The 23,614-nt window shown below is 45.2% G+C and overlaps 1 protein-coding gene and 1 long non-coding RNA gene across 4 annotated transcripts; one reads left to right on the top strand and one right to left on the bottom strand.

The window, feature by feature from the left end:
* Positions 1 to 5,664: 5,664 nt before the first annotated feature.
* On the bottom strand, positions 5,665 to 15,899 carry LOC311426866 (gap junction beta-6 protein). Of its 3 annotated transcripts, none has more exons than XM_084503632.1 (3): positions 15,819 to 15,899; positions 15,455 to 15,536; positions 5,665 to 7,505 (listed from the first exon to the last, which is right to left on the bottom strand). In XM_084503632.1, the coding sequence occupies exon 3, from the start codon at positions 7,481 to 7,483 to the stop codon at positions 6,692 to 6,694; it is 792 nt and encodes a 263-aa protein (XP_084359758.1). In that variant the 5' UTR covers positions 7,484 to 7,505; positions 15,455 to 15,536; positions 15,819 to 15,899; the 3' UTR covers positions 5,665 to 6,691. The 3 variants fall into 3 exon arrangements, with proteins under 3 accessions (XP_084359758.1, XP_084359757.1, XP_084359759.1); XM_084503631.1 differs by having other exon boundaries at positions 15,768 to 15,890; XM_084503633.1 differs by lacking the exons at positions 15,455 to 15,536; positions 15,819 to 15,899 and adding an exon at positions 15,149 to 15,371.
* LOC311426886 lies at positions 9,816 to 15,410 on the top strand. Its single transcript, XR_014687093.1, has 2 exons — positions 9,816 to 11,700; positions 11,733 to 15,410. It is a non-coding gene; the product is annotated as an uncharacterized lncRNA (long non-coding RNA).
* Positions 15,900 to 23,614: the final 7,715 nt, after the last annotated feature.

The raw sequence follows: 23,614 nt of genomic DNA on the forward strand, positions 1-23,614 counted from the left end.
CAGATTTTTCCTAGAAGTGCATTTTAACTTCCATTGATCTCCTACCCTTATGTAGCTGCTAAAATGATCTTTCACCAAGGATCCTCAGTTCTTCTCTGATCTTGACTAATTCACTCTTGTAGCTTGATGATTTTGTCTTCTCTTATCCTCTTTAAATACTGCTTTCACAAGATTAATAACCAGGGATGCCAAAATAGAATTGAACCTTCAACCCAGTGTTTTAAGTGTTTGCAGGGAGTGCTAATTTATTCTGTTTTAGTACAAAATATTAACCATGTGTCATATTTGTGCACCTGCATAAATGCCTATATATATATATAAATCACTTCATATAGAGAAAGCTTCAACAAAAATGCATGTGAGGACACAGGACAGCCCTGCTTCCTTGCAGTTTGAGTGAGAAGAGGGATGTGCAGGTTTATATTTCATTGAGGAGTGGGGAAGTGATGTCTGGTACCAACACCCACTGGGGTTCTGGTGTCCTTGGTGGGGCTGAGTACCTGGCTGCATGGCCCCCCTGGGCCAGGGGTTCCTGGGGAGCTCAAAGCCTCCCAGACGGCTGCAGTGTGTGAGGTGTGAGCGCTCCTGCTCCCTGCTCCAACCTTATCTGTGCTAGGAAACTTTACTGGAACTAGTTAAATTTTGACTAGATAAGAAACCGGATACTGAGTAACCGTGACTGTTTTTTCAGACTGTCTATTAAAGCTCTGGAGGATGCTTTTAAACTGCTTTTTATTATCACTGACTGAACTTGTCCTGCACGCCTACCTGGGAGATAGTTTGATTAAACCCCAATCACGCACCCTATTAACAGCAGTAAACTCTCCCTCTGGTGTCACCCAGGTCTAGCAAAACACTGTGAGAGTCATTCCAGGTGTTCCCGTTGTGGACTTTAGTGCTGGGGACGGTGCTTTACCTGGAACAAGGGTTTCACCAGCTGCTTTCCTTTCCAGCCTTCCCACGGCTCATCGGTGGCACCAAAGGACACGGTCTGGTTCTTCCTGGAGGTTGTCGTCATGTTTTACGTGATGTTGTTGTTGTGTTTTTGTGGCTTTGTGAGCTTGACTACACGTCAGCATGGGCATGCTGGCCCATGTTGTGCTCAGCCAGTGCTGCTTGCAGTGGGTGGCCTTGGTGGCCAGGAGGACCGCTCACCCAGGTGGCAGAAGTGCTGTGAGGAGGTCACTGCTGCGGTGTGCCGTGGGCTCTGGTGTTGCAAAAAGGGCTGTGCAGAAAGAGGCAGGGTGGCATCACTGAGTTTTTAAGGAGTCACACCCTTCCCACAGGCAAGGCCCAAGCCCCGGGGAGATCAACAGGGATTTTCTGAGTGGCAGCGAGGAACCATGGATCAAGCCCTGAAACTTCTGCAAACACTCAGAAAGTGCTGATGTGGCTTTTGCAGGAGGAGGCTGGAGCAGAAGCTCTGGCGTGGGCGGGTGGCATGGAGGTACCCGGGTGGGGACAAGGCACAGGGAGCGGTGCTGCTGTCCCTGTGCCTCTTGGCACGGATGAGGCAGGGTGCTGGCCGTGGCCCTTGCTAGGGCTTGAAGGCTGAGTCAAGCCCCTGCCAGAGCCTCTCCCTGTCTGTTCCTCCCACAGACCCACCTGCCTGTTGCTCTGTGTCAGACAAGGCCTTGGGAGAGGAGAAACCCACCTGAGCCCTGCACGCTGAGGAGGCAGCTGTGCTCCATAAGCTCACAACAGGGGTGTGGATTCCCCATCAGGGTGTTTGCTGGGGTGGGGATGGCCTCTGCCCACGGGCCTCCCTGTGGGACAGCAGCTGTAGGATCTCAGATCCAGCAGTGGCTGCAGAGGCTGTGCTCTCTGAGAGCAGAGCAGAGTTTTTTCTGTGGTGATTGCACACCAAGCAACTTCAGACACAGGTTACATCAGAAAGGGCATGGGGAACTCTTAAATGCATGCCCATCTGCCTGCCCTCCGTGGTAAGAACAGCATCAGGTAACGAAGAAAAGAAACAGGGCAATTGCTCTTAGCCAAGGTCCACAGCTGCTCCCTTTGCAAATCAATAAAATTTTACAAATCTTAATCTGAGTTATGAGTGAGCATTACCAAGATCCACACAGAAGGGACTCCTCGTGGGCAGGCTGTTGGGCACAGCCTTTCCAGGCTTGCCATGCCATGGTCATCGCAAGTGGCAAAGGGAAGAGGCAGCAAGGCAGGGAGTGCTACTTTATGAAGGATAGAAATAGGTTTATTTCAGAAGCACAGCAATAAAGCTTTGGTTTAGTGAGGGGTATAAAGGTAAGAGTGGTATTTAGGAAAGCACACCAAGCAATTGGGAGCAGAGGTCTGCCTCAGGTTGGTGGTGGCAATGCTTTCTGGCATGCTGGGGCAGCGTGATGGTAGGTGACATGGTGGGGCACTGTGGTACGCAACCCCAGGCCCCTGCTTGGAGCACCTACACTCTGATCTGGTGTGGATCCACACAGCAAGGTGCTCACAGCAGTGGCACTGGGCTGGGGTAGGAAGGTTAGCGACACAGGAGGTTGAGAGGGGTTTCAGAGTGTCCCGCCACTGGTCTGGTTTGTGGTTTTGTCATCTGGGGTTGCTGGGAAGGGGTTAGGTCAAGAGATGAACAAAACCAGGGTTGCAGAGGGTTGGGCTGAGAAGAATGAGGGACAGAGGAGAGCACGCAGTGGGGCTGGATTCAATGGCTGCTCTGTGTAACAGGAGCAGAGCCCAGCAGGCACAAGGCTCTGGCACTGCTCTGTGCCAGTGTGGCCTCACCTCCAGTACTGTGTGAAGTTTGGGGTGCCACAATATCAGGACATAAAACTAATAGAGAGTGTCCATAAAAAGGGCTACGAAGATGATGAAGGGTCCAGAGGGGAAGATATATGAGGAGCAGCTGAGGTCCCTGGGTTTGCTCAGCCCTGAGCAGAGCAGGCTGAGGGGAGGCCTCATGGCGGCCTGCAGCTCCCTCATGAGGGGAGCGGAGGGGCAGGCGCTGAGCTCTGCTCTCTGGGGACAGCGACAGGACCCGAGGGAACGGCATGGAGCTGGGACAGGGGAGGGTCAGGCTAGGGGTTAGGGAAAGGGTCTGCACCCAGAGGGTGCTCGGGCACTGGGACAGGCTGCCCAGCGCAGTGAACATGGCACCGAGCCTGCTGGAGTTCAAGAAGCATTTGGACAGTGCTCTCAGACACATGGTTTGTTTTTTGGCTGGTCATTGTGGAGCCAGGAGTTGGACTCAGTGATCCTTGTGTGTCCCTTCCAGCTCAGGACAGTCTGTGATTCTAAGAGCCACTCAGAGCTCCTGCCTGTTTGATAGGAAAGCAGGGGAGGGGGGATTTGTAGGAGAGCTTTTCCAGCGGCTCTGATTAATCATTTGGCACCACAACCGATTTAAGCAATCTCTGCCCCAGGCATAACAAAGGGGAAAGTCACAGGGTGGGGTACAATGCCAGGGACGGGCAGGGAGAATTAAGACATCTCCAGCAAAGAAACTCACTGAACTGCCATGAGGTGGTGGTGTCAGCACTACACAAATTGCCAGTCACCAGTGGGTCAGAGACCCCATAACACCTCATGAGGCCGTGGGATGTGGCAGGCAGTAGGAAAGTGACTTGGAGAAACCAGAACAAGCGCCTGCTTTTGCCAACTGTGCCAAATACTGCAAGCTGCAATTTCCTCATGATCCTATGTACTTTACCTTAATGCAATGAGAAATTGGGAATATAGCTCAGAGGGCACTGAAAATTTAAGGGACTTTTCCTTGGCCGTAACAAAAGCCAGATGATGTTTCAGATGGAGTGCCTGTGGTTAGGGTTGCACAGTAGTGCAACAGGAAACATCACAGCTAAACACATCGCAGTCACAACTGGTCCTCCCTGTTGAGTCAATAAATTCACGCTAGCGTAGCCTTGGACAAGCTCTAGCTCCTGTTCGTGGTGTAGATTAGACAGGGACTGGCACATTTGTTTCTGGTCCAACTGGCTGCCGGGACACTCCAGCAGTGGAGAAGGATTGTTTCTGTTGGCACTTTATCAGATCCTACTCATCACACATGAACCAGCCAACCCAAACCCACTTACAGCACCGCCATATGTACAGCTGTGCTGACGCACAAAGGTTCACATACACCCGATTTCTTCACTTAAGCTTTGCCCACTTATCCAGGCTTAAACTAACAGACATGATATTCTGGAGAAAAAATAATAATAATAATAATAAAAATCCTAGAATAAAACAATTGTTTGAAAATATGTGTGGGAAATGAAAATACCGTATAAAGAGCTACTGCTACGTTCCCATTTGGGGTTTAGCTGGCATGCCAGCCTTTGTGATAAACCAAGCAAAAATACTTATGCCCCATCTGAGAATGATGTAATTTACCTTAAGGTGTTTTCAGGATTTATTGACGTTCAGCATGAGGCTATTTCAGTTTGATCACCTCAAGTGATGAGGCATGATCAGGCATAATAATTAACCAACCTCCCTGTGCAGTGCACAATTCACAGCATGCCCAGATGAAAGTCCACAGCTCTGAAATAGAGCTCTGGATTGAAAATAGCTGTCTCTTCACACCTCCAGCTCAGCACTGCATAAAGCCTGAAATCTGTGTTTGTTCTTTGACAAAATGGGGGGGAAGCAATTTGCTGGGCAGGGATGGTGAGGTGCTGCCCAAGCACTGACCTTACCCATTGTAAAGGAGCAGCTCCAGAACAGTAATTAGGTTTATATCATTGTCAGAGCAGTCCATGTAGCCTGTACTACTGGGAGCAGCTGCAAGGCCATCAGCAACAATGCCTACAAGGGCAAACTCTTGTATTGCTTCCTTTATGCTTGGATTTTCAGTCAGCAGAGAGAACGATCCAAGCATACAGATCTACAGTTTTGTACTTACTCATTTTTCCCCCTCAAGCTTGTGTGCAGATGCGTTCAGAAAGCTATCAATAATTTCTTTTCAGTACAGTGATTAATGAAAGAAAGTGAAAATGCAGGGAAGATCAGGAGTTTGCCAGTAGAAGAGAATAGATAGCCATGAATTTAGGGTCTCATCTGGGGACAGAGCTGATGTTAGGCATCTTCTCTCACTGCTGCTTGTGCCTGCACCCTATTAGGATCCTACATGAAGAAAAACAAACCCAAAGCTCTTAGAACACAGACACAAAGTAAGAAAGTGAGATGCAGCAGAAAAACAGAACAGAAATTTAAAACTGAAGGTGATTTATGCACCTGGTGCAATTGCTGCTCCTAGGGATACCTGCACTGGCCCTTTGAAGAAGTTGCTTCAGGGTACAAGAAGCACAATGCTAACCCCTTTGCTCTAGTATGAAACAGGGCAACTACAAGGACTGTTGATTCATGACTTACTATGAAGAGAGGCAACCAAAAATAGGAGAGAAAGCACCATAGCTAGAGTATTACTACAGTCACCTCTTTGACCTTCCAGTATCCTTTACTTTCAACAGCACATCCCTCTCAAAACCACCTACCACTGTGCAGACAGGAGTTATACATTTCCCCATTGTAGTGGAGGTACAACAGAATCTGGATATCAGCTCAGGCTTGGAAGGAGCAGTGCATGCCCATGTGCACTTTGTATGTAAAGTCCTTGCTTAAAAACAGAACCTTTCATAAACTGCTCAAGATTTCACTAGCAGTCACATGTAGCACTATCAGTCACATATCGACTCTCACTTCATTGCCAAAGTTTAAAGTGTTTGCTTTTTATTAAGACTTTCTCCATTTCCAGTGTTTAAGATATTTTTCCATGTCTTTCCAACCAAAGAGGCCCTCATTTCATAACAGCACCAGTCTAACACACAAAAAAAAAACACAAAAAAGTTCCATGATGTGATATAGCATAAAGAATTAAATACAGCTAAAACATTACAGAAAAACATGTGTAAGTGGAATATTTACATAAAATTATGTATGTTCCTATAAAACTGGCAGTATGCAATGAAGGGATTAATAAGAATACGTGTATCTTGTCTGCTAGATGCTTGAAGTGGGTCTACTCAGACTGCATCTAGTATTGCCTTGCTGTTTTTCTGCATGACTTTGCACTCAGAACCTAGCTACCCTAATTATCCACTACCTGTGGTGGGTTTTCACACAGCTTCCCCCATAGCAGGGGCTATGCAGGTGCCTCAAGTTACCTGTCCAGACTCAAGCAGTGCTTGCAAAGCTGTAAGGATGTGGCCTAGCACCATCTCCTCTCTGTGAATATGGTATTGCAGGGTTTACTTGCATAAGCCTGCTAGTCAAAACAGAGTCAATTACTTACTGTAACACCTTAAGTAACATGGAATCTTTACAAAAATATTTTAATCGTCAGTTTGCAAGTAAAAACTATCACTATAACAAAATATCTTGTAACATTAGAATGTCTATCTTGGAAAGAATTTTGTTCTTATTGCTGTTGCAGATACTTTACAGAAACTGTATCAGCGTGAAGGTATTAGGCAGTTTCCTGGTTGTCAGCTAGCTTGTAAGGATGTTCATAGGAAGATACACTTCTCTATTTAACCCTCATAAATTTCACATGTTTAGGCTGCCCTGGCTTTTCTTTCCTCTCCAAAGAAGTGCATAATTGACACATGCTACTACATAGCAAAAAATCACACCTGATGTAAGTTGTTTAGTGTAATGAATTTCATTTGCAGCCTTTAGACAAAGAATATTTACTCCAAAAAGAGTAAGTACCAGCACTGACACTACCTTAGCTACTTGTAAATCCTATAACTGTGTTCTGACAGCTATCAGATATTAGCTCGTTCATTTCATTTTGCTTGGTTTCTTCTTTATTCTCATGGTTGGGGTGATGTTTTGCATTTACAGCTTTTTTAGATCTCCTGAGAAAAAATTTTGTCAGTAAGTAACATAATTCAGCCACATTTAAAAGAATGCAAATGCTGGACACTGCAATCATGAAAATAGTAAACACTGTCTTTTCAGTAGGTCGAGAAACAAAGCAGTCTACCGTGTTGGGGCAGGGCCAAGCATTACATTTCATTAAGCGAGGCATTCGGAACCCATCATACATGAAATAAAATGCATACATGAAGACAGCTTCAAAGATCAGTCTGAAGAAGATGCTGCTAGTGTATGTCCACCACAGGGAACCCTCAATACGAAACCTCTGGCTCCTGATTTCTTCAATGTCCTTGTACTCGCATTTCTTGTCCCCCTTTCTGAACTGCCGTTTCTTCTCGTGCCTCCTGTAAGCTACGTGCATGGCCACCAGCAGCGCAGGCGTGGAGACAAAGATCAGCTGCAGGGCCCAGAGTCTGATGTGAGAGATAGGGAAAAAGTGGTCATAGCAAACATTTTTGCAACCAGGTTGCAGAGTGTTGCAGACAAAGTCATCTTGCTCATCTCCCCAGACTCTCTCTGCAGCCACAACCAGAATCATGATGCGGAAGATGAACAGAACTGTGAGCCATATCTTCCCGATGCTGGTGGAGTGTTTGTTTACACCTCCCAAAATGGTGTGCAGTGATCCCCAATCCATCTTCTTGTTTTAATCGTATAACCTAAGACAAGACAAAAAAAACAAACAAAATAAAGATTAATCAGGATGGGAAACAAACACTATCAAGCATACATTACATGTATAAAATAAAAGCAGTGTTGTACAATTGCAGTGCATTAATGGGCTGTGGTAACATCTTGTTGATAGAGTGGTCTTACCTATAAGCAAAGTGACACCATAACCACATTTCAGCCAGCTGTAATTCATTACTTGATTACACAGATGGAATCAACTTCATCTTATTTCAACGTGTATTCAGCAACTGAAAATATCCATTAGTTACATCAATGAGGAAAAATCAGGCAGGGAAAATTGATGAAAAAGGCCTTAAAAGCTACAACAGTGAGTTTTTTTTGATAGCAGTAATAAAGAATAAAAAGACAACATCAGTCAAAAGTAAGGTAGATGTTATGCTGAAGTGTAAGCAGTATGAGAAACTACTAGAGCCTCTGGAATTTTCAGGGTGTGGTGGGGAAGCTCTATTAAAGTTACAGAAAACTGAAGAAACTGGAAAACAAAACCTGTATGATCCATTATCATAAGAGAAGGACCTTGAGGAGCTGCTTCTACCTTACATGAGAAGGTCTCGATAACCTGCATGCCAAATTTTTAAGGATGTGGCTGTGGAGCACTCCGCACTGTTAGTTGAAGTAAATTCCACAATATCTTGAGGGAAATCTTGGTCATAATCCATCTTATCTTGAGGTGGGTGTTAAAAATCAATATTATGATATTTATCCCCAAATCATGTTTCTCTCCACTAACTACAAAACATAGCCTTGGGTAACCAGTCAGAAGCAGAACTTCATTCTCCATGCCTGTGCAGGTCACTTTCCCTTGTAACACTGACTGGAATAGGGGAGACATCTAAGAGGCTGGGAGAAAGCTGAAGTCAACATTTGAGAAGTTCAAACAAGCCAGCAGTAGCTCAGAGACTCAACACAAACAGCATTTCTGAGCAATGTGATGAGTTAGAGAATCACAGGATCACAGAATGGCTGAGGTTGGAAGGGACTTCTGAAGATCATCTAGTCCAACCCCCCTGCCAAGCAGGATCACCTAGGGCACCTTTCACCTTTGCCTCCCCCATGCCTCCCCAGGAACACTGCAATTGTTTGTGGAAGCCAAGCAAATCCAGCCAACCATTCACAGAAAGCGTTAAGAGGCATTCCACACCTCCACCCCCCTCCAGACAGATTTACAGAGAGGTAGTTTGCACGTTACTCTGAAATTAAGAAACCAACATTTCTTGTGCCCATCAGGCAGGCACTTTAAAGGACTCATTGACCTCTGTTCTGAGCTACCTTATCAAGACATTTCTCAACTTTATGAATTCCATCACCTTCCAGAGGTCATCTTCCTTTGGAATTTACAGCACAAGGCACCAATAAGAAAAAAAAAAAAGCAACACATCTTCCAGGTTTTTGGAGAAAGGTCAGTAGCCACTGGTGCAAAGGCCACTGCAGTTATCATGTGATGTAGTTAAGATTTTTACTAACTCTGAGCTAGGTATTGCACAAGGAATAAAATGAAGATATCTCTCTGGAACTATCTTCTGCATTGCACTCCAATTCTGAACAATGGCAAAAGCCTTACTGCCTTCCAGCTGAATTACATACACCCTGTAAATCACATGTAATACAAAGCAAAGAATATGATAGCTCAGGCAAATTGAGGAAATTTAACCATGACATGAGTACAAGGGTGTTTTTACATGCTTATGCACACTGGAATATAAGTCCTGCACAAAATGGGCACCATGTCAACTGTGGCATCACACACATCAAAACCCCACCATTTAAGTCTACCAGACTCCTTGCATTTCTTGTCTCAGCTGTCAGAAGAGTGCACAATGACCACCTCCTTACAACATGAAAGGCTAAGAAGCAGAACATGTGTACTCCCTCCTCATATTTCATGTGCTTTCCTTTATCAACATGCACCAAAACTGCTGCCTTGCTGACAGAAGCTGCACATTGCAATGCATGGGGTAGACTGAGCAGTCAGTGGAGAAGAGTGGTTGAGGAAGCATCACTGCTGAGGACAATATATTATGAAACTACATCATCCACTGGACTTGTTCCATCTCCTTTGGGAGTATGTTGTGCTTCAATCCTAGTAAAAGGATGTTTGTACCTGGATGTAGGCAGAAAAAGCCACTACACTTAGAGGCAGTCTTTCTTTATCTGACCTGATTGGCAAGTAAAACAAGCCTCAGGCTCATTGAGCCACTTCCTCTCCTTCCCCCCCCCAAAAAAAAAAAAAAAAAAAAGTCTTTGCCTTTCACATCTGCCCAAACCTTCCCCTTCACCATTCCCACCCCTTTCCAAGTCCTCCAACTATCTCCCCTACTCCTCCTGCCACTGTCACGTTCTTCCTGCTGCTTGCAGAGCTAGTCACCAACCTTTGCCCCTCCTTGCCTTTGACTCAATTTTATGCCAGTGGGGAGGCATGTGACTCCTGAGACATTCGAGAGATCGATAGAAGCACTGATCATCAGATACTGCAACCAGTAAAACTCCTGAAGAGCAACACAGTTGAGATTGTAGGGCCATAGTCAGGCAGCCTGAATTCCAATGAAGTACTCTGGAATCAGTGCTTCCTACTTCAAACACCTCTCAACAATGTAGTTTAGAGAATGTAATAGAGGCAATTCAGAAACTGCTCACAGTGCCCACCATTTTCTCCAATAAAGAAACAGTGACGAAAGAAGAATTTAAGGTAACTCAGAATGGCCCTTCACACTATTAACCCATTGATGCAGATGGCTCCAGCTTGGGCTATCTGTAGTGATGCGATGGCTCATTTACTCCTAACTTACTCAAAAGCTAGGGTGTTGACTCATGATCAGAGGTTATCTTTCTTCCAAATACTTGCTTTCAAGAACATGTTACTAGGAAGTAAAATATTAACTGTCTGGCTGACCAAAGGAGAAGAAAGCAGGAAAGGTATTTCCCCTTAACAGAGGCTAACTCTTATTTTCAGAGTCACTCCAGATATTATTTACATATAAGCCAATCCACCTAAACATACAGAAATTACAGGTTGCAGTCAGTGACTTACCTGCTTTGCTCATCCCAGAAGTAAAGCATGGTATAAGAATTAAACACACAAACTTGGGTGAAATTGGGACAAAAATAGAGTAGAGTGGGAGTATGGATTGGGAATAAAAATGAGAGGAAGATGGGAAGAACAGAAGATAAGCCAGTGAAGCTGAGGAGCTAAGCATTTAGAATGCACCTTTACACGAGACAAAATTGTTACATTTTCTTAAAAAGAAAAAAAAAAGGCAAAGATAAGCCTTTCCAGCTCTCAGCATAAATCGCTCCCCTGTTGTCAGCTGAACCTTCTGTTCCTCCATCTGAGAAATCAGAGGAGCAGGATAGTACAGCTGGCTGTTTCAGTAGGAGTTTAATGGTATCTCTAATGATCACTCTTAGATCACCATGCTCCATCAAAGAGCTAGCAACGAAGGAAGTAGTTCTAGATGATCACACAACCCATGGAGAGGCACATGAACTGTAGCTCTCATCTTGCTGCTGTCTAGCCTATAACTGGACCCAAGCTTGTTAGGAGGAAAAAAAGCTTTAACTATTTCCCCAACTTCTGGGCAGGTCTTGAGCTCCGTGCTGCCAGGACTAGACAGGTTACTACTTAAAATAGTTCCTGTAAGTCTACAGGAAACTGCAATCACAGCATTCTGCATACACCCACTGAAATCCCTACAATTCACAAGACCAAGGACAGATGCCTTTGAGCACCAGCACTTAGGAATACAGCTAGTTAGCAGATGCTTTCTTTTTTTCCCCCCACTCTCTTAAGAACTGTTGCACTGAGAAATCATTAGTCAATGGTTAAAGCCACGGCTTCAGCACATACAGTTAAAAGTGCAGCAAAGGTGAAAACAACGTAAAATACATTATTAAGAGTACCAAGAGTCACCAGTTTGGTGTGACACTGCCACTTTCCATAGTGCCTCCAGATACGGATATAAAATCAGTAGTCTACAAAGAAATGTCACTTTATTCAATGTAGGAATGCATTAGCTGAGATAAACTTTAAGCAAAAAAACACTCACTGGTCCTGGCCAGAGCTGTGGACAGAGAGGTAACTCAGATGCCTGAGACTGGCAGTTCCAGCACATAATTTCATCCAAGAAGAAAGCTTTGGAACATCTGATCTGCTTCAGATAAAAGGTAAAAGCTATTTTATGGCCCACAGACACAAGGTAAAAGCTATTTTATGGCCCATGTTCACACAAGAAATATGACTGTTTGTTGAGGTACAGCACCTGTTTAACAGCTCTGCTGATACAATCTTCCCTTCAGGTCTTGATCTAGACAGTTAGGTTGGAAGCACCAGCCAGCAGAGGGGCTGCCACCAGCACCAAAGTGCCTTAGAGCTGTCTCCTATCCAAATCTGAGAACAGCCAAATCTGGATTTCAGCAGCTTGTTATCAGCATAAACTAGGCTCCATGTTGGCAGAGTAAAGTTATTTGTAAGCAAGAGTGCAAGTGTGAAGATTATTACGTTGTTGAGTTAGTTCTGGTGCTGTACTGAAAACAAATAAAACACAAAGTATTACCAGGACAGATCCCAGGAAGCTCTTAATAAGAAGATATTTATCTTCTTCCAGAGGCAGCAGCCTTTTATCTCACCACGAAAGGCTGGCACAGAGGCCACAGCCCTTAGCTGCCAACTCCCAGACCACCTACTTACCTTTAAGCCTGTGCCATGCCTCAGTTTCCCAGACACTAAGTGGGATAACAGCCTCACTATCTCACAGGGTTGGTCTGCCGTGCCCCACTACAATTTGGGCTGCACAGATTCATACTTCATTATCAGTGCACTGAGATAAACAAGTAACAGATAAGTAACCAACTTCAAGTTGAAGCACAGAGCTTAAATCCATTCAGCATGTTCCCACTGCTGAAGAACACAGCTCCCCACATTGCTACAGCTTCAATGTAGAGTACACACTGTAAGATGCAGCTCTAATCTAGAGACTGTCAAACCCAAATCCTCTCATTTCACTATTAAACTTCCAGCTATTTTAATTTTACAGCAGGGTATTCAGAATGTTCCAGCTGCATGCTCCTTAAGTAAAAAAGTAGAGCTGTTGACACTAAGAAGTTGAGTAAGTATCAAAAGAACAGCCTAACAGTCACAAAAGCCTGTGAAGTTTTCTCTAGTAGCTCCTAAACTTTCTTCTGAATACCTATCTGCAGATCACAGTGGAAACTGGAGAGCAACAGAAGAGCCAGGACAGATAGGAGTTACAGTTTATCTGATTTGACACAGGAACAGGCAAGGACTAATCAGGAACAGGAAACCTCTGACAGCTGCAGGTCTGAACACAGCAAGCATTGTATATTTCTTCTACTCAAGTTTATGGCAACAGGATGCATTTTTTGCTCTAAGCCTCGTGTAAAACCCAGAAATAGCCTTTAACATGACAGATTATGACCCCACACGCATGCAGTTAAGTGTTAAAAACATTGCTAAGTAATTATCAACATTGAAGGGTTCTGCTCCACACCGATTGCCACATTAAGCCTGTCTCATGTTCATGCCCTTACAGACTTTAAGCCATTTCCCAAGCACATTCAGAAACACATGTAGCTCCTCCTCCAGCCCACTACTGCAAATTAAATTGAGAATTAGCATCCTCCAAAGCATCTCTGCACAAGATTCACTCCGCTTGTGGAAAAAATGAGCATCAGAAAAACCAGTCATGCCTGAAGGCATAGCACGGCAGAAGAATTCCAACTGGAATTTGGCCCGTCAGCCATTTCTGAAGGAAAGGTTGGCAGGGAAAGACAGCTTAAAACTTCTTGCTTCAAGAAGAACTCAAATTCCTGAGAATCATTTCTTTACTGATGTTGGCATCCTATTTCCCCACTTTTAAAAAACATCTTTGGTGCACTGTGCCTTGCTCCCAGTCATGAAAATAGCAGCATTATTTGCAGAATTTTTTTTTTTTAAACTAGTTATTTCTTATTCCTTCTTCCCCACCCGAGGCAAACATCCAATAATCCCCTCTACAAATTCACCATGCATTGGCAAGTTACTGTCTGTCACACACAAAGCTTGCACCCTTTCAGAAATACAGAATAAGTTTATATATGTGATGATTTTATATGGCAGACTAGTTTTTCTTTGAACGGGTATTTTGTTAGCATCTCCTTTAACAAAAGCAGAGATAGAAATCAAGCTTTTCCTTTAAAAATATCTATTACAGGAAGAACCATGCATGAGATCAGGAATAGAATCAGTTTTCAACTTTCTTTTAGCTATTAATAGATATGTTTGTGTTTTTTTTTCTCCCCACTCCTTTTGTTTTGACAGCACTTTATCTTTCCTCATGTATCATCACTTCAGACTTTTCTTTACGCAAAAGACTGTTTAGTCAGGCAAGACTCAGTTCTCCTTTTAGATAAGTTATCAGTCATCACAGCAATTAAAAGCAGTGACAAACAGAAGGAAAAACAGCAGAAGAAAAACAAAAAATCAATCCATGCTCCTGTTTGCTGAAGCTTCTCAAACCACTTCTTTCACTGAAACTGTTCACAGGAACACCAAGAAGAAAAACCCAACTTATAAAGTGTCCTTTATACTGACAAAGTCAACTGAATGAATGAAATGCTTTTTAGAATAACTTAAACCTCAAACTGCTGCTAGTTTACCAACTGTATTTTTCACTGTATACTTACTTTTCGTAAAAATTAAATGAGGCCTCCCAAATAATCTGTCCGGGTTAGACTTCAAGTGATGCAAAACAACAACATGGGCAGAGGCCCAAGCTTCAGAAATCTGAGAGAACTAGCCCCATCAGGAAAGAAATTAATATTTCCTGAGATGTATCTCAATTCATAACTTTTTATAATTCAGTTTTAATCTCTGATATGTAGTCCTACCAATGAAGAGACTGACAGTTCTGGGGACTGAAGTTGTGATGGATGTGCTCTAAAAGGAACAATCCCATGGCTTTGTAAGCATACTGTAAATCTCACCTAGAAAGATACACTGTAAACCCCAGCTGGCATACAGAGGTGTCTCCTCCAACCTTAGTGCAGAAAGTTGAGGCTTGAGCCACCACTACTCAGCTGTCTGTCTTTACATATGTCTGCACACCTTCCTGCCTGCTGCTTTTCCTACCTTACTTCAGGTCAAGCCTCTCAGCAAGCGGGGTTTCCAGGCTGATCACCAGAGACCAAGGGAAACTAGAAACTACATTAACTTCACTAAGACAAACAGGAATGATACTGTATTTTGTTCTACTGTTAGCTCAGCACACATACATATGTTGTGGTAAACACACATACAAACCAGACCAAAACCCATATACCACTGCAAACAAGCCACACTCAGCAGCAAGCTTGTTAGTGATCGAAGTCAGAGACAGGGTTTAAAAAGCGTACACTGAAGACAAAAGGCAACTTCCTTCTTTCAACCCTCTGCCTGCTCTCTTAAAATATTTCCGTGTTGTCTGGTAAAATGTAATAGAGCGCAAGGCAAAAATACATCCATTTGTGGTGGTGGTGGGGGAATAAGAAGTAAATAAATGAAGAAAGGGATTCTTCAACACAAGAGATGGGAGGAGTAACACCTAGGAAAGCCCATTGACAGGAAAAACAGACGTACCCTGAATACCACCCAAAAGCAGCCGAGCGCCATCCGCTTCAGCGTGAAGAGTAAGCACTCCTGCTCTTACTCCAACACGTCTCTTGAGCTTTATGGAAACAGCACTTGAGCACTCAGTCCTCGCGCGATCCCGTCCACCCCGACACCCAGAGATGGGTTTATTTCTGACTCACGCCTCTCATTTCGCACCCCGCTGTGATTCTGAGGAATGCTTGCCGTGTGTGCCCAGGTGCTCTGCCGGCTGCCCTGATGCAAGCTGTTTGTCTCGGTGCAGCTCTCGGCAGGTATAGGTGTGTCGCGAATTACCTGTAATTGCGGAAGCCTTTAGCTCGCTCGGGGTTGGAGCCGGCCGGGTGCTTCACATAACGTGCTCGCCGAGAGCTGCTGACTGCGAATTCGGGGGGAAAAGAGAGAAAAAAAGAGGTTTGAGGCACTCAGGAGCACGCTGAAACTGAGGAAGGGAAGAAGCTGAGGGGAGCGCGGGCAGCGCCTCAGGGCTCGGGGCCGGGCTGAGGCGGCTCCCGGCCCCTCACCGGGCGGCCCCGGCCCTCGCCTCACGGAGGGCACCGCGGAGCCGCCCCCCCGGCGGCCGGCCCCAGCTCCCCCCCTCGCCCCTCACCTGTCCCGGGGGTGCCCGCAGAGGGAGAGGAGCGCCCCGGGAGCCCCCTACCCCGTTCTGGGCTCGGCTGCGGGTCCGGCGGTGTCAGCGGAGCGGCCAGTGCCCGGCTCGCCGCCCCGCGGCTCTGAGGTCCCTCCCCGCTCACCTGCCGCCGCTTTTAACCCGCCCCGAGCCCGCCTCCGCCCGCCGGGGCCGGGCCGGGGAGCGGGGCCGGGGCCGGGGCCTGGGCATGGGGGCGCCCGGCCCCGCGGCGGGGCCCGGCTCTGAGGGGGCTCTCCCGTGCCCCTGCCCCTGCCCCGCTCCGTCCCCCCCCGTGCTCTGCCTCGTCAAACCCAGGCCTTTACTTATGAAAATCATTACAAAATGACTGGCAAACGGCAGCCGGAAAAACCCAGAGCCGCTGGCTTTCCGAAGTTTGTCCTAAAAGGTGATTGAAATGCTACAGCAGCACCCCACAGGCTTGCAGGCTTCCAGCGGGCTGCAGATCTGTGTCACTCCAAGACCTACTTTGCAGAGTTTTCTGTTTCCAAGGAATACAGTTGCTGAGGAAACACTTCAGTTTCTTAACCTTTGGGTTCAAAAATCCCTGCCTGAAACTGGGAGTTCTCCATCTTGCATGCACGCACATCAAACTAGATGAATGGTTTCTAGTCCTCCACCTAAATTTCTGCAGAAAACATACAGCACAGTAGTACGTTTCCTCAGGGTTTGGATATGTGTTTGCACTTGGTTAGGGTACTGGTATAAGGTTCAGATGGCAAACCACTTCCAGCTGAATCCTTCTGTCCTTTACCTCCACTTCCTAGAATAATAAAGTAAATAAATAAATCGAAAATCTTTTGCAAAAGTCAATAGTTTATTTGATCACATGCTCAGGTTTAAGAGGTAGAAGTGTCTGGCACAAGTAACTCAGTCCTGACATTTGAAGGAAAAGTGCCATCAGCTGTGTTTCAAACATCACCCCTGTCTCTGTGGCACTCATCCTTCATCCTCGCCCTCACACCACACAACCTGCATGGTAGAGAACCACAGGGAAATTCATGTTGGAGGGGATCTCAGGTCTTTAGTCTGACCTCCTGGTCCCAGCAGGATCAGCAATTCCTTCGGACCACTCAGCCATTACTCAGTATCTGCAGGGGCTCAGTGCTTGCACCAGCTGGAGTCGGGTCACTGCCGCATCTGCAGGACCAGGCCCAAGATACATGATGCTGCGCTGAGCTAGACAGGCATAAATACCTCAGGCCTGAGTCTTCCGTCGCTCACTGCCTTCTGTGGAAATTGTGCATTCAGACAATGTTCAAGGTTCACGCGTACAGTGCGCACGAGGAAGGGAGGTGCCTCAGGACCTGGCCATGTGGCTGTACTTTGTGAAAGGGAAGCCCACCTCTCCGTGTAAGAAAAACTTTGGAGGAGACATCTGGGACTCATGTGTCTTTCCTTCTCCAGTCACGTTCCAGCTTGATTCAGTGACCTCTAAAAAGTAGAATGTGTCCCCTCTGTCATTACCAGGTCAAATTTTTTTAAAGATTGTGTATATTCATCTGCAGCAGAGGATTTTGAGTTTGTGCTGTTTCGTAAGTCCACATTTACTGCCAAAAAAAAGGTTTTTTACAATAGGAAAAGTATTATGAGAAACGCATGAAGCCAAGACAGTGAAATTACCTGAAGGAGATGAGCCATGGGCAGGACATGGCACAGACCTCTCCTATCTGCCTTGCAGGCAGGTCTTTCCTGCATTGCCTTCGGGAGGGTGTTGCAGTCAGATGCCAACATCTGGCCTTTCTCCTAGAGCAAAACCCCATAGTTCTGGCAGCAAAACACTCTTCCATGATGTTCTGTGTTCCCAAAAGGAGGCAATTTCCAAAGCAGTTCTGTAGCTGGAACCACGGTGGGAAGCAGCAAGTGGACTTGGTGTGACTGGGGAGCAAGGGGCCAGGCTCTTCTCTGCCAGGTCATTTTTTTTTCACCTTTCTACATACTTACACACGGTGTCAGATGCTACTTCTCCCACCTGGTAGTGTCAGCCTGCTGTTTGACTCCAATTATAAGTAATGATGCCAGGGATACGAGAACACAAAATATATAAGTGCTGGGAATTTAAGGAACATGAAAAGGGTTTTATAATCCTATGATTTTCTCTTTAATTATGGAAGAAAGGCTGAAATATAATTAGTAATTGTCTACATATTGGAATTAAATTGTACTTATTTTTTTACAGATGAGGAATGGCTTATGTGTAATTTAGTCAGCATAGAAGAAGTACTGCTTGATAAACCTGTGAAATAAATACATGTAAATTCATTACTTTTGAGCTATGACAACTCCTCCTCCTGTAAGAGCTGCAGCTGTGCATTATAATGTGAATGAGTCTTTTTGTTGACATAATTTTTAAGTTAAAAGGGGGAAGAAAGGGAAGCCAGTCTCTTTGCCAGTGCGTAACATTGTCTAGAAGGTCATAGTCACAAGTAAAGCTGGCTATCCTACAAGAACATGCGCATCGTTAGCAGCTTTTAAAAAAAGCTTGTGTAGTTCAAGTCTTTGTTGTGACCACCCTAAGCAAACCAGAGCTTGAGACAGCTGGAACTTCCAACTGAAATTTTAACATCGTTTTCATATAGTTCATCAGACTGAAGATTTGCACAAAACTTTTCCAACTCCTCAGTATTTTTATAATTCAGAAGGAATGAAAAAAGGATTAAAAAATCACCAGGAAGTTCCTTTCCATTTTCCCATGGCAGACCACAGGTCAAGAATTGCACTGAGGACTAGAAGTGGGAGTTTTTTCCTTATTGCAGATATCTGGTTCCTTTCCAAGCCTTCATATCTCTATTTATACTCTTGTAGCCTTCTGACTATTTTAGCCATTCAGAGGAGGAAAAAGAAAATTAACTCCAGTGCCTCAGTGTGAAAGTATTGTGTAGGTGTGCCTCAAAGTCCATGCTCTCTCGTGGCACATTTTTGTTTGGATGCAACAGGCATTCATATGGTGCTGATACTATATACAAAACCTTGAATGCAGCACCATCCCTCTTGTATGCTGCCTAGGAATCTGCTCTTTTTGACATTTATTTTCAGTTTAATTTATTGGCAGACACTCTTACGGGGATTGTATTAGCCCTGGTTTACATACTCTTTGGAAATCCCAAGACCTCATCTATCCAGAAATGACACCCAAAGAGTCACTTCCTCTGCAGTGTAATTACTTTAATGAAAACGTGTGGTGTTATAAAGGTTGTCCATGTAATTTAGCTGCTCATTAACCATTGCAGCCCCTGAAGCATTTGTACTGCTACTAATGCCTGACTACTTTTCCCCACCAGCAGCGACCTTACAGGTACTTTCACAGAACAATTGGGATTGCAGTTTGTTTGAACAATGGGGCAGATGGCTCCGACCCATATCTTTTTGAGCTCAGGTTGTCCTCATCAATGAAACTTTTCCTTTTATTTTCAGTTAACTGATATTCATGGCATAGCCCAAGACAAACACACCCTGGACAGAGCGCTTTCTTGTAGGGTAACTCAGTGAGCTTGGTGATGTTCTCTGCTTTTGGAGATAGAAGGAACAGAAAAAGACCAACGCCACAAAATCAAATGATAAGGGAGATCAGTGAAAGGGAATGAAAATGGTTCCTTGTACTGCTAGGACGTGAGCAGCCTGACTCATGCCAATCCATGTGATTTGTAGTGTTTACTTCAAAAAAGACACACACAGACATTTCAGTACAAGTGCCCTAATAGCCATGCTCATCTGGGACACCACTGGAAAGTGCACCTCTCACGCATCGAAGGTAGGGCAGGCACTCGTCTCTCAGGTGATTTCTTAAGCTGACAGCTCCGGATATCCAGCATCACCCAGATTTGGAAGGGAGGGCCTTCCCCATCCTCAGGCAGCCCCGTAATTTTCACAATGCTATTGCTAATTTGGAAGCTGGCAGTTTCCACCTCCCCACCCCTTCGGTTTATTACAGATATTTCATCAGACCAGCTGTAGTCTGCTGTGTCTTTCTTTACCTGCTCTGGGCGAAGGGGGACTAGGAGGGCTGTCAGCAGCGATGCACGGTCGCTGCTGTGATGTTTCTCCTGAAGCAGGCAGCTGCAGCGAGAATCCCCCTGCTCCTGTGGCTGCTAGCCCGGGCTCCAGATGTACCACGGAGGCTTCCAGCTGATTTAATCAGTTCGTTGTTCTCTGGTTTGATGTAATAAGTTCATTGTTCCCCAGTTCAACTTAATTGAGTCATTGTTACCCGATTTAACTGACCGATTTCTGCCTGGCTAGATTTAATTAATTGCTGCCTGACTTGCTGAATATGCAAGCTCCTGCTGCTGGCTGCCAGCACGGCTCACAGCTCCTAGCCTGGGCTGCCATCCTCAGCCCCCTCCCCTCCAACAACCCTGTCCTCTCCTGGGACCTGCTCTCTGATCTCTAGCTGTAGCCTTTGGCTCCTTTCTGCTTCTCCTTTTTGTTCCTGTAGCTCTTCCTCAACCCAAGGAGCTTTTCTCCCTCATCCTCTAATCCTTCCCATCCTTTTCCTCTGCTTTTCCCTGGCTTCTGCCCTGGGCCTGCCTCCAGGCTTCCTCCCAGAGCTCTTCCCACTGTGTCCCAAAGTAACCATCCCCGCTGCGGTTCCTCTAAAGCTGCTCCTGAGCTTCCCCAAAGGTTTTGCATTTCACTTGCTTCATGCGTCCTAGATTGCACTTCCTATAGTAGGTTTATTTTTTATCCTCTTCTGCCTAACAGTCCTACACAGGCAGCAGCACTTGCCTGGTGCTTTCCTTTTTCCTTCACTTCCACTTGTTGCTGGTACCCAGCTTTCTCTTCTGTTGAGGTATTATCCAGAAGGCTCTCCCTTGGTGCCCATTACCTAGCACCACACAGGCTCTTTGCTCTTCTTTCTTCCTTCTCTGCTTTAGATCCATTCAATTCCTTTGAGATTTCCATTTCCACTGTAGTTGCTCCTTACCTCTAAAATTTTCACCTAAAATGCTTTTCTGATGATGACACAGGGTTCTGACTGACCCTCCACTCTTGGGCCCCAGTTCATCTCCCCAGTCTCCCCAGATCTCCTTGGCTTATTCCTCTGCAATGTCCTTCTGTCTTCATTCAGCAGAAGAATGAGGTGTAGGCATTTCTTGTCTTCTGTCCTGCTCTACTCCCCATCTGATGCTAGGAGTAGACATGCAATTTGCAAGCAGAGTTACGTTTTTCAAGGCAGGTGTGTCCGGTTGTAAGTCTGTATTTATGTTAATGATTGGGGTGAGCCCAGGCTTCCCTTGGCCACCTCAGTTCAATGCATACAGGTAAAGTCAGCTCTGCCTGAACTGTCAGTCTAGTACGCACAACATCTTGTATGATCATACAGCCCTCCTGGCTTTGCATTGCCCAGGCCCTGTTGGCCACATCACTCTTTCTGGCCCATGCCTACTCTTTGTATTTACCTGTTTTCTCTTTTTTCCTCTGTTAAGTGTCTTGGAAGAGAGTCCAGGAAGGCTTCCTTGTCTGTACAGAGTAATCCCCATCACTCAGTGGCAAAACAGAGATGTGGCTTCTGTATCAACAGGAACAGATTTGAGGTATGTTGTTCAGCCTTCCTCTGGCTTTCTCTTTTTCACTAACGTGCCATTTTTTTCTTCCAGAGAGAATCTCAGTGTCTGGGAGGGACCCCACGGGGAGCAGGGGCAGAGAGGGACTGTGAAGGAGTGGCGGAGACGAAGCACCAGGGGCTGACCGCAGCCCCCATTGCCCTGCGCCGCTCAGGTGGAGGAGGTGGAAGAGGGTGGATAGGAGGAAGGTGGTGTTAGTTTTGTTTTTAGTTTCTCACTACTCTAGCTTGTTAGTAATAGGTAATAAATTTCTCTGATCTAATCAGCCCCCATTTCCCATTCCCCTGTGCTGCTTGGGGGGAGGAGGTAGGTGGTTTTGGTTTGCTTTCAGTTCTCACTGCTGTAGTCTGCTAGTGATAGGTAATAAATTTTATTAATCTCCATATGGTGAGTCTGTTCTGCCTGTCATGATAACTGTTGAATGATCTCCCTGTCCTTATCTCAATCCTTGAATCCTTTCCATCATATTTTCTCCCCCTCCCCCCCCTTTTTTTTTTTTTTTTTTTGATTTGAGGAGGGAGAGTGAGAGAACAGCAATGTTGGAGGTTCAGCTGCCCCGCAGGGTGAAACTACCAAAACATCTCTCCAGCCCATTCTTCTAAAGCTTCCCTCTGGCCTTCAGGAGATCTTTACTCACCCTACACTGTGTGGCTAATGCTCTTCAATTTCACTTGCAGTAAATTAGCCTGTCTCTGCATTGCTTTGCTGGATGCCAAAGCCATTGTATTCCTATCATATTTTTGTTCTGCCTCTGGTTATTAGATACCAGATTACACTGATGTTGAATACCCAAGAACCTTGGATGACTGCTTGGGAGAGCTGGGTCTTTGGCTTTTTGAAAAACAGCCACACAAGTGTTATTTTCACCAGAAATGTTCATCTCTTTGTTTCCTTCAGCTACAAATTCACTTCAGTTTGTCTCTTTTTCTTGCAGGTTCACACACACAATAACAACTCTCTAGGGAAGACCTCAGCAAGGTAGGCAGGGCAGGATGCACAACTTCTGTATATTCTGGTTAATGTAACCCGGTCATATCCCTGCTGCTCTGTCACCCATTCTCTCCCCTATATAAGTGACCCCCTTTGAAATCATCTTTACATGTCCTCCTGTTATGAGCTTCAGACAGTTTGCAAGATTTACAAAGGTTGCATGACTTTCCAGAAGATGCAGATACTGGCAATCCCTCTCCCATTACAAGTATACATAGGTATGACACCCAGCCCTGTTCTCATGAAAGCTGCTGCCAAACCTCTCAAAAATGTTATGAGAATAGGATTGGTCCACAGACACTTAATTTCATTCTCCATTATGGTAATTAAAATAACATTAAAATTAGATCTAAAGTTAGACTTTTTAAAATTAGTAGATGTGAGACTCTTCTTGACATCTTGCAATTTGGTAAGGCATCTTTCTGATAGTGGTTCCATTAAAAAGTAGTCGCATCACTGAGCTGATACATTAAAAATATGGTTGCTCAAGTGGCACACAGATTAAGAAAGACAGAAACAGGGACAACTACCCTTTAATGTACAGCCAGCTTTTCCACCTGTATTTGCAAAGCACCCCTGTGGCAAGAACAACAGCTGCATAGATAGTAACATAAAGAAAGTATTTACGGCCTTTTACCTTTATTTGGTGTGAGGTATTTTGTCCTCCAAAATGTTAATGACAGCCTAAAATTGTTCTCTTTTTCAGCCCCACCCTGCCCTTCAAAGACATCTGCAGTTTGGGAAAACACTGATATGAAGCACTACACACTTTCTTCAGAAATTGCAAATGAAGTTAATCCATGCAAGCCGTTTCACTGCAGTGTTATAGGCTTTCACTGGTATCACTGTATTGATGTAATTACCCTGTTGTTAATACGCTTAAATAAAGAGAAGGGGAGAGAGAGAAAAAACAACAGCAACAACAACAAAAAACAACACTTCTACAAGATTATTTGTATAAGTGGTTTTAACTCAAACTGAAAAAAAAAATAAATTTCAGATGTAACCATTTCAAAGGACTTGCATCCAAGAATTGTTACCTGCTGCTTGGTGACATTCATAGGGCTACAAAGATGGTGAAGGGTCCAGAGGGGAAGATATATGAGGAGCAGCTGAGGTCCCTGGGTTTGCTCAGCCCAGGGCAGAGCAGGCTGAGGGGAGGCCTCATGGCGGCCTGCAGCTCCCTCACGAGGGGAGCGGAGGGGCAGGCGCTGAGCTCTGCTCTCTGGGGACAGCGACAGGACCCGAGGGAAC

The sequence above is a fragment of the Aythya ferina genome (assembly GCF_964211825.1).
Source record: "Aythya ferina genome assembly, chromosome: 1".
NCBI classification, from domain to species: Eukaryota; Metazoa; Chordata; class Aves; order Anseriformes; family Anatidae; genus Aythya; species Aythya ferina.